The sequence below is a fragment of the Pseudoliparis swirei genome, chromosome 20 (genome assembly GCF_029220125.1).
Source record: "Pseudoliparis swirei isolate HS2019 ecotype Mariana Trench chromosome 20, NWPU_hadal_v1, whole genome shotgun sequence".
NCBI lineage: Eukaryota > Metazoa > Chordata > Actinopteri > Perciformes > Liparidae > Pseudoliparis > Pseudoliparis swirei.
The window spans coordinates 2,086,168-2,100,538 of record NC_079407.1 but is presented as its reverse complement, the minus strand read 5'-3'; the positions used below and the strand labels follow the sequence as shown (position 1 = coordinate 2,100,538).

The 14,371-nt window shown below is 44.8% G+C and overlaps 2 protein-coding genes across 5 annotated transcripts in view; both read right to left on the bottom strand.

The window, feature by feature from the left end:
* Positions 1 to 6: 6 nt before the first annotated feature.
* LOC130211108 (TLC domain-containing protein 3A-like) lies at positions 7 to 3,085 on the bottom strand. The gene is made up of 5 exons (XM_056441732.1): positions 2,729 to 3,085; positions 2,243 to 2,326; positions 1,933 to 2,143; positions 1,762 to 1,857; positions 7 to 845 (listed from the first exon to the last, which is right to left on the bottom strand). The coding sequence occupies exons 1-5, from the start codon at positions 2,848 to 2,850 to the stop codon at positions 513 to 515; spliced, it is 846 nt and encodes a 281-aa protein (XP_056297707.1). The 5' UTR covers positions 2,851 to 3,085; the 3' UTR covers positions 7 to 512.
* Positions 3,086 to 3,835: 750 nt separating this feature from the next.
* Positions 3,836 to 14,371, bottom strand: part of sgsm2 (small G protein signaling modulator 2) — a 34,989-nt gene continuing 24,453 nt past the window's right edge. For 2 of the 4 annotated variants that reach the window (XM_056440474.1, XM_056440473.1), the window contains exons 9-23: positions 14,159 to 14,226; positions 13,783 to 13,946; positions 13,491 to 13,623; positions 10,582 to 10,762; positions 10,360 to 10,424; positions 9,029 to 9,162; positions 8,794 to 8,922; positions 8,521 to 8,703; positions 8,041 to 8,430; positions 7,838 to 7,962; positions 7,101 to 7,183; positions 6,672 to 6,781; positions 6,466 to 6,562; positions 6,056 to 6,223; positions 5,359 to 5,968 (exon numbers count right to left, since the gene is read on the bottom strand). In XM_056440474.1, coding sequence (XP_056296449.1) covers positions 5,880 to 5,968; positions 6,056 to 6,223; positions 6,466 to 6,562; positions 6,672 to 6,781; positions 7,101 to 7,183; positions 7,838 to 7,962; positions 8,041 to 8,430; positions 8,521 to 8,703; positions 8,794 to 8,922; positions 9,029 to 9,162; positions 10,360 to 10,424; positions 10,582 to 10,762; positions 13,491 to 13,623; positions 13,783 to 13,946; positions 14,159 to 14,226 — 2,119 coding nt within the window. In that variant the 3' untranslated portion in view covers positions 5,359 to 5,879. Of the gene's footprint in view, positions 5,241 to 5,358; positions 5,969 to 6,055; positions 6,224 to 6,465; positions 6,563 to 6,664; positions 6,782 to 7,100; positions 7,184 to 7,837; positions 7,963 to 8,040; positions 8,431 to 8,520; positions 8,704 to 8,793; positions 8,923 to 9,028; positions 9,163 to 10,359; positions 10,425 to 10,581; positions 10,763 to 13,490; positions 13,624 to 13,782; positions 13,947 to 14,158; positions 14,227 to 14,371 lie in introns of those variants that run through there. The other 2 variants (XR_008834787.1, XR_008834788.1) reach the window with 2 other exon arrangements.

Below are 14,371 nucleotides of genomic sequence, written 5' to 3'. Positions count from 1 at the left end.
AATTCATTTAAAGTTACAAGTTTTATTTGCAATTGGTGAAAAAGGAAACGGTTGACCAACAAAGTTCAAATAACGCACAACAAAAGATATTCTCTGTATGATTTATGTATATAATATATATATTATGTATATATATATACATAATATATATATTATATACATACATATTACATATATGTAAATAACATAATATATATATTTTATATATAATATATAAATAATATATTATATATATAAAATGCCTATATATTGTAATATATATAGAAATATAACAACGGTTGAGGAAATGGAAAAATATACAGTAAAAAATGTTTTCAAAGTTTGAACAAATATATTAAAAGTTTCTCAGAATAGTTTAACTTAATCTTATACTACTTATTTATCACTCCAAATCTTAAAAATGTCTCAGTAAAAGAAAGAAGAAATAATGTCCACTTCAAAACGACAAAATAAAAGATCTCCCCAGAATATAAATTATTCTTAAAAACGTTGATTCTTCTCCACCAGCTGCTTCAGTCCGTCTTCAGGCCGTCTCCCCCTCTTTCTCTCTCTCCATCTCTCTCTCTGTCTCTCCCTCCGTCTCTCGTCCCTCTCTTCTGGCGCAGGTAGAGCCGCTTGGCTTTCCTGAGCAGCAGGCTGAACCAGTACAGCTGCGGGGCCAGGATGGCCAGGTTACCCAGGGTGCATTGCAGCGGCAGGTGCAGCGCCACCTGGTGGAGCGGCAGCCCCACCTGCCGGCCGTACGCCCGGTACATGAAGGGGAAGAGCAGCACGCGGCACAGCAGGAAGCTCAGCAGCACCAAGACGCCGTTGATCCGGTGGAGCCGGGAGTCATCGAGGCCCAGCTGCAGGAGGACAACAACACAATAACAACAACACAATAATAATGAGAACACACCAATAACAACACAATGACACAACAACAACAACAATGATAACAACACAATAATAACGAGAACACACCAATAACACAATAATAACAACACAATATTGACACAACAACACACTAATAACACAATAACAACACAATAACAACAAGAACACACCAATAACACAACCGCTTGATCTAAAACTGAAGCTTTAAGTCACTTACATACACACACACACACAGACACACACACATAGACTCACTCACACAAAGACTGACGCACGCATACACACACTTACATAGACACACAGACTTACACATACACACACTCACACATACATAGACTCTCAGACACACACACATACACAGACTTACACACACACACATAGATAGACTCACACATATACTCATACTCACACACACACATACACACAGATAGACTCACACATATATAGACTCTCATACACACTCACACACACACATCCTCACACATACACACACTCTCACACACACAGATAGACTCACACATACATAGACTCACACACACACACACACACACACTCACACACACACATACACAGATAGACTCACACATACATAGACTCTCACACACACACACATACACACACTCTCACACTCACACACACACATACACAGATAGACTCACACATACATAGACTCTCACACACACACATACACACACTCACACTCACACACACACATACACAGATAGACTCACACATACATAGACTCTCACACTCACACACACATACACAGATAGACTCACACATACACTCTCACACACACACACATACATAGATTCACACACAGACTGACATACACACACACACACATAGACATACCCCCCCCCCCCCATCGTGAGTGTCGTTCACCTGGATGAGGATCTTCCCCAAGGAGACGAAGGGAGTGCTGAGCTCTGTGATGAAGAGGCAGCCCACGAAGAAATCCCCCAGTCCGCGTCTGAAGAACTACAAAACCAGTCGGCCAATCAGCACGCAGGACCAAAACGACTCCCTTCCCTCAACGATCAACTCCAACTCAACCAGAGCGACGGGCAGGAAGACGAGCAGCAGCGCCAGGTGATGGACGACCATCAGCCAGGCCGTGGCGAGGAAGGCCTTCGCCGTCTGAAGAGAGTGGCCGCTGTACGACGAGTGACCTTTGACCCTGTGGTAGTGGCTCAGATACATGGCGAAGATGTCGTAGACCATGTAGGGGGCGCCGAACAGGCTGAACCCGTCGGCCAGCCAGTGACTGCGTGGTGGAGACGGATTATTATTTAATATGCGCACAATGTCATTTTTATATATTATATATTATATTTATATATGAATTCCGAGGTGAGTCTGGGACCTGTCGGTCATGACGTCGTTGCAGGTTGTCACGATGACGATCCCGGCTGCGGTGGCCAAACACGCATGGATGGAGGACACCAGCCTGAAGGAACGGAGATGAATATGACTGATAGTCTTGTTATGCACAACAACAACAACAACAACAACGACAACACGGGACAATTTGATTTATGCAATGCATTTATTTAGTGCCTTGCTCATCGTCACCAAAAAGCCTGCGTCATAAATATACATGAAAGTGACAAACGTTTTGAAGGGTTTTTCTTTATTTGTGTTGATCTGCTTCCCCCATGTGGACGAAAGTGGAAGTGCACGCGACCACCAGGCTCTAATTTAACAGCAACAGGTCAGTCCCCCCCCCCATACTACACACACACGGCGGCATACTTTAGTACAATTATAACTTTATTTCAGAGCTTTAAAAAAATAATCATATAAGAGCCAGAAGTGAGGCCTTTTCTATTTAAAGGGTGACGCTGCTGACCTCTCGCTGACGCACACCACGTCGGCTTCACTCCAGCGCGTGAACCTGCGCCTCAGAAGGGTCCTGAGGCCGTAGAAAAGCCCGGGAAACACCACCGCGCCGCACGCCAAGGCGGCGGACATTGTTGTCCCCTGACAACCTGTTGTTCGTCTTCTTCGTCTTCTTCTTCGTCTTCTTCTTCCTGTTGGCAGCTTTAAGTCGCCATGACGACCAGGTTACGATAAATAATGGGCTAAACGGCTGAAGTCGATTAACGGCTTTAGCTCGCGAGCGTTTGACCGTTACCGAACTTCGGAGCTACACCTGACGGTTCAAAGAGTAGTTGTTGGAGTAATGCGCATGCGCAGTAGAATCTGGTCAACTTGCCGAAATATGCTCACCAGCCGGTTTCCGTCACCCTGCGTCACACTGCGCATGTGCAGTAGCCCACAGACTTTCGGTTTAACACGGTTCATATGAGCAGGAAGAGTAAAGTAAAGTATACAATAGTATGTAAAATAAGTCTCAAATGTAATAGTATTTTATGGAGTTTAATAGGATGTATAATATAATAATAGTATTGCTCATATGACTTACTTTTAATGTGTTTTATTACTTACTTTTAATAGTATGTATTACTTTGAATGCTGGACTGCCTTTTCACATTGTGTGTATTGTGTGTTCTTCTTACGACATATACTGTTGTAGTGTGTCTTATCCTGTACTGTTTGTTATTGTTTTATGGTTGTTATTGTTTATTATGGTCTGTCAAGGGACTACATATGCAAATTAGCAGTAGCTAACATCTTGTACAGTGCATCAAATGGTGACATTTATGTTTCAACTGTACATGGTCTCTTTTAATTAAAGTTAATAATATGTATTTTAAAAAGTATTCATATAGTATGTCAAAAAAAGTTGAGAAAAGTTATAGTATAAAAAAGTCAGAAAAAAGTCATAATAATGTTAAAGTATATGTGAGAAAAAGGTAGTTTGTATTAACTAAGTCATAATAATGTTAAAGTATGTCAGAAAAAGTTATTTATATTAAAAGTGACAAAAAGGATCCATTAAGCCGTTCTGGAGTTTTCTCGTATTTTCAGAGTTCAAATGACAAGAGCAGCCCCGTAATGAACAACCTCTTCTTTAATAATACATTACATTCAAGGCAAAAAGAAACATCCTTTACCAATACGTCGTCAGCAATGCGATCGTCGTCTCTCTTAATAAATACAAATTTGAAAGGTTTTTGAAGTCAGTGCACAACATTGAGAAGGAAACACGTAACAGTCGACGTGTAACACAGGCTGCTACCACCAACATAAAAAATAGATCTTAAAATAAGTTGTATATATATTCATATATATATTTATGTTCCGACTGTCTTCATATAAATATTGGGCTTTCGGTTTTTTCGTATTTACAGCAATATATAGACTTTTCTTTAATTTTTCCTCAAAACGACAATAAATTGCACAGTTATAGTCAAAGAATCCAAAGATCAGCGTTTTTTTTTGTTTCTTCCAAAAATATTTCACACACACGTAGTAAACAGTCTTCAAGATGCGCTATTAAATTGCACAATTGTGTCGTCATGCCACAGAAAGGGGGCTGTCGTCAAGGCTTTGGTTATACGACGTCCTGATTGGAAGAGAAAGCTCTCAAAGTGAGGCTGCAAGGTGAGGTGAGGCCACGCCCCCCTCTACACCCCCCAGGATCCAACGAGCGAATCGGAGAGCCGGATGACTACAGTACACTTTCATTGGTTGGGGGAAGACTCTTGGCACTTGGATCACAGGTCGGTGCTGGATGACCAATCGTATGCAGCCGTGTCGGGACTTTTTTATTCTTTTCGAAGGAGACGAGTAAGATCGGAGGTCAAAGGGTCACATGGGACGTATAAAAAACAAAAAACACTGGTGTAAATACTGACTCGCTGAACACTGGAGAGCGTTTGGCATTAAGAGAAAGCTTCTGCTCGGGGCGCGTTGCTTCAACCAATCAGAGCGCCGCGTTCACAGGCGGCTGCGGCGGCTGTTTCCTGAACGTGCGTTGGACTCTTTAAGGAAAACATGGATGAGGCTGGTAACGCTTAGATCTATCAACAACACATCAATTAGTGTGTGTGTGTGTGTGTGTGTGTGTGTGTGTGTGTGTGCCCCGGCTAATGTCTTTTCATATAGTCGGTAAATAAGGAATAGTTTGTGGACTGATGTTTTAAAGCGTCAAGTTTGGCAATTTTTGTCCGTTTGAAAGAAATGACGCTCTTCATACTTGCAGATTTTCCGTGCTGCAAGTGAACGCACCTCAACTAAAAAGAGATCATGGACATTTGGATTAAAGTCCTGTAAATCTATTGGTCACCATGTGTCTGACCCCTGAAGGAGGAACGCCGATGTCCACGTTTCTTTCTGGCCGCCTACGGAACGAGCGTCAAACGCACGCCGGCCGCCGACCGCTCAGGAAACGCGGCCCGCCATTCAACCCCCCGTGAAGGAAACCTCACGGAGAGAAGCAACCGAAGCACCTCGAGCTGTCGAGAAGGCAACATTTGTGTGACGATGAACTCTCTTGGACAAAAACTAAAACAGAAAAGTAGAGTGGGGGGGGGGGGGGGGGGTTAAAAACACACATGCTTGTTGTATAAAACACTCACAGGGAGGGGGGGGGGGGTTGGCACAGTCCGTTTGGTCACTAATGGAAAACTTCTCCGTGGCTTCAGTCTTCTGCTCCTCTGACAGCGCGCCGTGTACGTCCTGCTCCCCCTGGTGGCCTCCGCTGGTATTACACAGAGGAGTCTGGAACCGAGAAGCCTTACTGGACGACGAGCGTTGAACAGGTTCAGAGTCAGGAAAGAGAGGGCTGTGTGTGTGTGTGTGTGTTTCCATGCGTACCAAAGCTCTGAAGGACTGGGGGGGGAGGGGGGGGTCGAGGATGTGTTGAAAGTGGGATCAAACTCACGAGCATGCAGACAAATCCACATGTCTGTACGGACACCATGGGCATTCCACGTGAAGATAAAATGTAAACAAACTGACTCCCACCTGGGCTGGGAGGAGTCTAGGCTGAGGTGGAGGCCTAGGAACACTCTTGATCTTTCTGAAGGGATGATAGGGAGAGACCTCCTCCTCCTCCTCCTCCTCTTCCTCCTCCTCCTCCTCCTCCTCTAGAGTCACTTGTTGTCCATCAGAGACTGGACTTTGTGCACCAGCTCACGCGCGACCTTCAGGATGTGCTGCACGTCGTGCCGCTCGGCCATCTCTGGGGATCAGACACACGGTTCAACGACACTTCAGGAACGAGTCCGCTTTGAGCTGTGGACCCCAAACCGTGACGCGTGTTCCTCACCGTTGAAGAACTTGATGATGTCCGTGAAGTCCATGTTGTTGTCCACGATGATCTCACGGTAAACTGTGACGAGGGCCAGAGCCAGGAAGAGGACGAAGTGCTGCGAGGAGATCCTGGAAGAGACCCAGATCACCTCCCACACCGCAAACACGTCCTCGTACAGGAGCTCTGCACACACACACACACACACACACACACACGATAAAAGTATTAATACAGCGGTGCAGAAATACTTCAATACGAGTAAAAGTCATGCACTTTTATACTTGTATATGTAGAGGACCTGGAACTGAACCCTGAGGGACGCCCCGAGAGAAAAAGGGGGCACCTAGCCTCACACAGCAGCCAAATTAAATTGCTGACGTTCAACCTTTAGTTGTCGTCAGGATGCACGATGAGGTGAAGCTCACCCCTCTTGAAGTCCAGCAGGAACCAGCGGTAGCAGAAGTAGAAGTGAGTGTAGTCTCCGTTCTGCTGCATGAGCTCGAACAGCTCCGAGTCCAGGATCTGAGATCAGGAGAGAACGTCAATGGGCACACACACACACACACACACATAGACACACACACACACACACACACACACACACAGACAGACACACACACACACCCGTCACCTGGATCAGGGACCTCATGTTGGCGAAGTGAGTGTCCATGGCTCCTCCGTTGGGGAAGTTCTGAGTCATCCTCTTCATCAGCTGAGTGAAGCAGCTGAAGGCCAGGCACTCTGAGGGAGGAGCCAACCGGAGAGCACTCAAAGACCTCCACCTTCAAACCCCTCGCTCCACCTTCAAACCCCTCGCTCCACCTTCAAACCCCTCGCTCCACCTTCAAACCTCTCGCTCCACCTTCAAACCCTCGCCTAAGACTCTAAGTGAGCCGGCCTACAGCTCCATTGACGTGTAACCACACTTCATTGTCACGCATTAAAACCTATTGTGTGGATCTGGGGGCCCCTGTGGACGAAAGCTGGAAGTATTTTTCCATCCGTGGTATTTACAAGTAATAATGTACACATAAAGAGGAAGGTGATTGTTGGTTCTCACCATCGTCCAGGATGACCATGAGCGGCGCCAGCAGGTCACACATCCCCTGAACGTAGCCGACCTCTAGATGCTCCCACACATAGCTGCAGGACAAACGGGAGCCAAATCAGTTTATATTTTATATTCTATATTTTCAGTCAGGTAAAAAAATATATATAAATAAATATATACATATATATAAATAAATAGATATATAGACGTATTTATCTATATATATAGATAAATATATAAATAAATACATATATATTTCTATATAAATAAATATATACATATTCATATATAAATATATAAATAAATATATGTTTATTTATATAAATATGTATAGTTATTTATTTATATATAAATACGCATGTATATACATAAATATATACATATAAATACATATTTATATTAATAAATATATACATATAAATAGATACATTAAAATAAATATAAATAAATATTTGTATTTATATACACACACACGTATACATACATTTCTCTCTCTATATAAATACATGTATATATATATATAATAGATACATATACATAAATTAATTAATATAAATACACATATATATCTAAATATATACATACATATAAATATATATACATTTATATACATAAATAAATGCACATATACTGTATAAATAAATATATATACATATATAAATACACACATACTGTATATATTAAAATACACATATAAATACAAATATATATATATTATTATTTTAAGGGTGTAGTTCTCTAAACACCTGCACATGATGTTGCGTAGTTTCTCCAGGTTGGCCGGGGTGAAGTAGTAGTAGTTGCGGTCGCAGCGCTGCACGTCTTTGTCTATCCGGTGCAGGTTCAGGGCGACCGTGTCCAGCAGCTCGATCTGCACGACGGAGAAACACGGCGGGCGACATGAGCAGGTGGAACTCTCACGGTCCAATCGACACCGAGCGCGACGCACCGTATACGAGGAGAGCGACGGCGACACGGTCCCTGCCGCCGCTCCGCCGGTCAGCAGTTTGTCCAGCTGGCTGCACAGCCGGTCCTCCGTCAGAGGACCCACGCAGCCCCCCGGCAGCAGGCCCGGGGTCCGGCCCTCCTCCCCGCCGACCCCCTCCTCCTCCGTGCTCTGACCGTCGTCGATGCTGGACAGGATCTGGGAATGGGCGGAGGTCACCGAGTAGTTCCTGGAGGAGGGGAGGCCCGAGTCGGGGGAGTCGAACTCCACCAGAGGGCGCTCCTCCGGGGGCTGGGCGGCGGGGGCCACCAGGGCGGTCATGGTGGGGGTGCCGTCCTCTCCGCTGGGGGTCTCCTGGCTGCCTGCGTCCGGCTCGTCCACAGACATGAACACCTGCAGGAGGGACGTGGGATCACACAGGAAACCACAGCATGGTGATCCATCTGCCACGCTGCGGTTGCCACGCTGCGGGGCGCTGCTCACCTCGTTGCTGAGCGTGGAGTCTCTGTGGACGAGTCGCAGGACGTGGCTGTCGATGCTGCTGCCCGACGAGAGCTTGGCGAAGATGGCCGACTGCATCTCCTTCTCCCTCTGCTTGACGATCACCTCGCAGGCCTTCCACTCACGCTTCACCTGCTGGTAGCGCTCGCTGATCTTCGCGTCAATCTTCGCACGGGGGAAGAAAAAAAACATTTCGTCTTTTTAAAAATCGCACGTGTGCTTCGTTCACGCTAAGAAGACGGCGTCCGGTCGCACCTGGCTCATGTCCTTCTTGCCCATGCCAAACTTGTAGTGGCCCAGCAGGAAAGGCCACACCTCCTTCCTGATGTCGTGCTGCACGCCGCCGTAATAAACCAGCCTCAGCAGCTCCAGCTCCTTGTAGTTCTGCAACGGGAAACAAGAAGGACGAGACAAGGTGACGGCAGGAAGAAGGAGCGACTCGAAGAGAGGGGGGGGGGGGGGCTACTGATCTACATGCAGTTGAACCCACCTTGCAGTCTTTCTGGTACTTGCTCCACACCTCCTTGCTGAGGCCCCCGGCCGCCTCCGGGGGCACAATGCTGTGGTTGACCAGCGCCGACAGGTGAGTCCGCACGGTGGACAGGTGACGGCAGTAGGCCAGCCCTGGTGGGACAGACACAAACACACGGGATGAGTTCAGCTTTTCGGTGGTTGCCATCTTGGGTTTTTTTTGCACTCGGCGAACAGGAAGTGACCATCACTGAACTGAAACTAGAGACATCAATTTTCATCTCATGTTTACTGAGGGAATACATCAAGAGAGAAGTAAAGTCACTATATATACTTCTATACAACCAGAGGAGTCGCCCCCTGGTGGTCAGTTGAGAGATTGCAGCTTTAACACATGAAGCATATACTTCTATACAACCAGAGGAGCCCCCTGGTGGTCAGGAGAGAGAATGCAGCTTAAACACATGAAGCATAGAATTCTATACAACCAGAGGAGTCGCCCCCTGGTGGTCAGGAGAGAACAGGAGATTGCTGCCTAAATGAGAACAGTCTTTAAATCCCTATTTACAGACATTACACATTCAAAGTTATGTTGCATTTCGGCCTATTTGGTTTTTCAAACTCATTTATGTGCCGATAGTGTTGTATGAATATTTGTAAACCTGCTTTCATTTAATAACTAAAGCTGCATTTTTCTAATTATGGTGGGCTCAATAAACTGTAATACAGTCTTCAGACTGATGCTGTCATTACAAAAGGTCTCCTCTGAAAAACAATCTTTCAATACACACTATAAATGCATTATGTTACCCAGCAGTTTATTATTATTCATTATTTACAGTTTGCAGACGTACTTCATTGAGCTGCACGTTATGGTCATAATACTTTAAATCTATTGTGCTCTAAACGTTGCTATTGTTTTTTGCAGGCAGAACATTTTAAACACATATACAAATATATATCATATATATGATATTATATATATGTATATATAAATATATATCATATATATACATCATATATATATTTATTAATTTATATTATAATTTTAAATATTATATAAACATATATATTCATATAATATACATATAAACATGTAATATCTGTATAGATATATATCATACTTATACATATTTATATCATATCATATATATATCATATATATATTTATAATATATATATACATATATATTATATAGTTAATTATATATATATTATATATAAAAATATATATACATATATAATACATATAAATGTATAATATCTGTATATATATATATATATAATACGCACAATTCATGTCACAATCATTGTATAGAAACAAAATGAAAGTATGAATACTTTACTGACATCCATAAAAGGCTCTGGAGACGATCTGCCTCTTCATGTTCTGGCAGAGCATCTTAAGAGGAATTCTGGAGGAAAGAACAGAAACTTCTTTGAATAAGAATGAAGTAAACCTCAAACCTCTTCAACGCATTAAGTAATCTGATTATTACTTCATCAAAGTTATCAACTATTAACGGCGGTGTAATCTTTCTGGTGATGTGTGGTTACTGGCGGTGGACGTACGTGTGGATGTCGGCTCCGTTGTGGTTGCAGGTGCAGCCGAACGCCGCGAAGCCGAACGCCGCGGCGCCGGCGCCGACCGTGGAGCAGGACGGGCACGGCGGCTCCTGGGTGGCCGCCTCGGCCTGTCGCCACGGCGACGGGCCGCCTCCGAAACCCTGCATCTCCATCATGTCCCCGTGGTCTGAAGCCAGAGGGGGGGAGAGAGAGAAGGGGGGGGGGGGGTCTCAGTGCTCTGAGACTGAATGAACACGACTCTCTTACATATCATGACATCAGAACCTCAGCTCAACAAAAAATACATACTTCCATGTATCATATATATATATATTTTTTTATATATATATATATGTATATATATATATGTATATACATATGTTTATATATATAAATATACATATGTATATATATAAAAACATACATATGTTTGTATGTATGTATATATATACATACATATGTTTGTATATATAAATATATATATATATATATATATATAGAAACATACATATGTTTATATATATATATATATAAATATATATCTCTAATATATATGCAATAAGTCATGAGATGAGGAGATGGATGAAAGTTTGTACACACTCATGTGAGAGTTCGAGAAAAAAAACAAGCGCAGAGGAAACCAAAAGTGGAAAAGGAGGAGGGGAAGGAGAAAGAGAGGGGAGGAGAGCGAGAGGGGAGATGAGAAAGAGAGAGAAGAGAGAGGAGAAAGAGAGAGAGGAGAGGAAGGAGAGAGGAAGGAGAGAAAGAAGAGAAAGAGAGGGGGGAGACAGACAGGGGGAGGAGAGAGAGAAGGAGGAGAGGGGGGAGACAGGAGGGGGGGCAGTTGAGAAAGCCATGCTGGTTCAGTTCATCCAGAGGAGACAGCAGCAGAGGAAGTGAAGGAGCTGATAAGAGAAGGAGACGAGGGGGGGGGGGGGGGCGTGCAGGATGCATGAAGCCAGAACAAGAAATCATCTTACACAACAAAAACAACTAGACACACAGAAGGGGAGGAAAATTACAAAATCATAAACACACAGAAACATTCAATAAACGCTCTTCACCTTAATTCTTCAGGTTGGAGCTGATGACCTGTCATAAATATGAAGCTGCGCTTTCTTTGGTTGTTCGATAACCCCCCCCCCCGCCTCGAAAATAAATAAATAGATATTATAAGAACGAAAATAAATAAATAAGCAAACAGAAAAATTGCTGCAGCGAGACCATCATGTGACCCCCCCCCCCTCTTTACTTTAGGACTAGACTCCACATCTCTACTACTGCGGAACCCCACAGGACCATAATGAGAGGGAAGGGAGGGGGGGGGGGAGGAGGTTAGTGAAGAATTACAGTGAACAGCATTGCAGCAAACGACTGCACAAACAGGAGGAGGAACAACGGAGGAAGAGAGAAGAAGAAGAGAAACCAAAACAACAGGCACCACGAAGGCGTAGAAACACAGAGGTCAATACACAATGAATTAAAAGGTTGCATGTTCATGCAAAGGAAATGATCACGCATGCTGCAAGAGACAAATGAAAGCATAAAAAAGAAATAAAAAAGTGCCCCAAAAAAATTTATTCTCAAAGCGGCAGAAACCCAAAAGTGCTTCAAGGCCCGGAGCGACGACAAGTGGATTTCGCCGTCGCCATCTTGTTTTTTTTTTGCAACCAGTGAACAGGAAGTGACCATATTTGGAATGCGGAGGAGTGACTTAGAAACGATGTATACATATTTGGTCAATCACCCTGTAGCTCCGCCCCTAAAGCACCCCCTGCTTCATGGTCTGTGTGACTCTACAGAACCATAAAGTATAAATGATGACATCATGCTGTATAGAAGAAGACTGGAAACTAGAGACTGAGACATAAACTCATGTTTACAATGTTTACTGAGGGAATCAAGAGAGAAGTAGAGTCACTATATAGACTTATATACAACCAGAGGAGCCCCCAGGTGGCCAGGAGAGAGAATGCAGCTTTATCACATGAAGCATAGACTTCTATACAACCAGAGGAGTCGCCCCCTGGTGGTCAGGAGAGAGAATGCAGCTTTAACACATGACGCATAGACTTCTATACAACCAGAGGAGTCACAGCGCCCTTTGACCTCGTCCTCCTAATCCAACAATAAGTGAGGGAGGCGTCCTCTGTGGCTCGCGCTAAACTCTACGGTCCAATCAAGCGGCGAGGATTCGACTCAAGTTCCTCTCGTAAGTTTACTCAGTTCACGTACGAGAAGCGTCGCGCCGCAGAGGCTGAAGACGCTCCAACTTTAAGACAACCCTGAACGCCGGCCAACCCCGGCCTCTCCACACTGTTGGGCTCAGCCTGACACACACACACACACAGACACACACACGCACACACACACAGACACACACACACGCACACACACGCAGACGAAGCTGGGGGGGTTGGGAGGGAGGAGAAAGAGAGAGAGAGTGTGGGCATGATGGGAGGGATGCGGGAGGGAGATCTGAAGCCGGGTGGGTGGGTCGGGGGTGGGGGGGGTCTCAGGAACAGGGTGGGGTGTGTTAAGGTGATAAAAACCTTTCATGACATTAGGGTCTGTGAGGTTCCGCGAGCAGATCATTGAGATCATAGCATGGAGCCTATCTTCCTCTTCCTCTTCCTCGTCGTCGTCCAGCGACGGAGCACGGCTGCCCGTGGCGTGGTGGTAGTTTATGGTGACTGCTTGCGCCAGCGGGACGACAAAGAACACAGTTAGAACAGTGTCACCCTGGGGGGCCTTTTGGGAGGAGCAATGTGGGGGGGGTGGGGGGGGGGTGCACACTCGCACCTCCCCGCAGCTTTTTTGCAAAAACACATCAAGCGGATACAACGGTTCTCATTTTTTTGTTCGCGAGGCTTCGGTGACGCTTCGGCACGCGGCGGCGCGGAGGTGTCACTTACTGGCGTCCTGGCGGTACCCGGGGTACACGATGCGGAACACGTAGTCGGCGGCCGTCTGCTCCTCGCCGTTCCCGTCCTGGTCAAGGAGGCGGGCGTTGCTGCTCCTCTTCTTCAGTTTAGGGAACACTTTTCCCTTGAGAAACAAACGTATTCAAGGGTTTTTAGTTTTTCTGGAGTACCCCAGGGATCTGTTATGGGTCCCCACACTTTTTTATACTTTATCATTTAGAAATAATATGTACCGAATGTTTTTTTTCTTTTTGCGACATTTTGACTCCCAGGTCACACTCACCTTGCCTTTCTGGGACCACAGGGGGGGCTCCAGCTGACCCCGCGGTAAAAGGCCCGTTTCCAGGCAGGAGAGGAAAGCCAGCAGGTGACCACCGGGGGGGAAGTGGAGAGGCGGCCGCTGGATTCCATCCTGACTGACCAGAACCAACGTGCCGCCACAATCAGCTAGAAGGAAAAGGGCGAGATAGGAAAAAATATCGAGTTCTTGATCTCTAAACTGTAACAGAAGGATCTAAAAGGAGAGCAGATAAAAGGTCACCGAGATGAATGATGTACATTAACTGAAAATATACACTTTAATCGATACGACAGAATGCTCTCAACCGACGGTGATGGAGTGCGACTGATGCATTGTGGGAAAGCAGCATCATACTCACGGCGTTGGTGACAGTGGATGCAGACGATCTGGTGCAGAGGCACAGTCAGAGCGTAGTCCCAGTAGATACTGACAGAGATGCACAAACGTGTTAGTATTGATATGAATAAAAAATATATCCTTTTAGAAAATCGAATGTGGAACAATAAATCCTGGTAAAAAAATAAAATATGTCAATGAAAAAATTATATATATATACAGTATATATATAAAC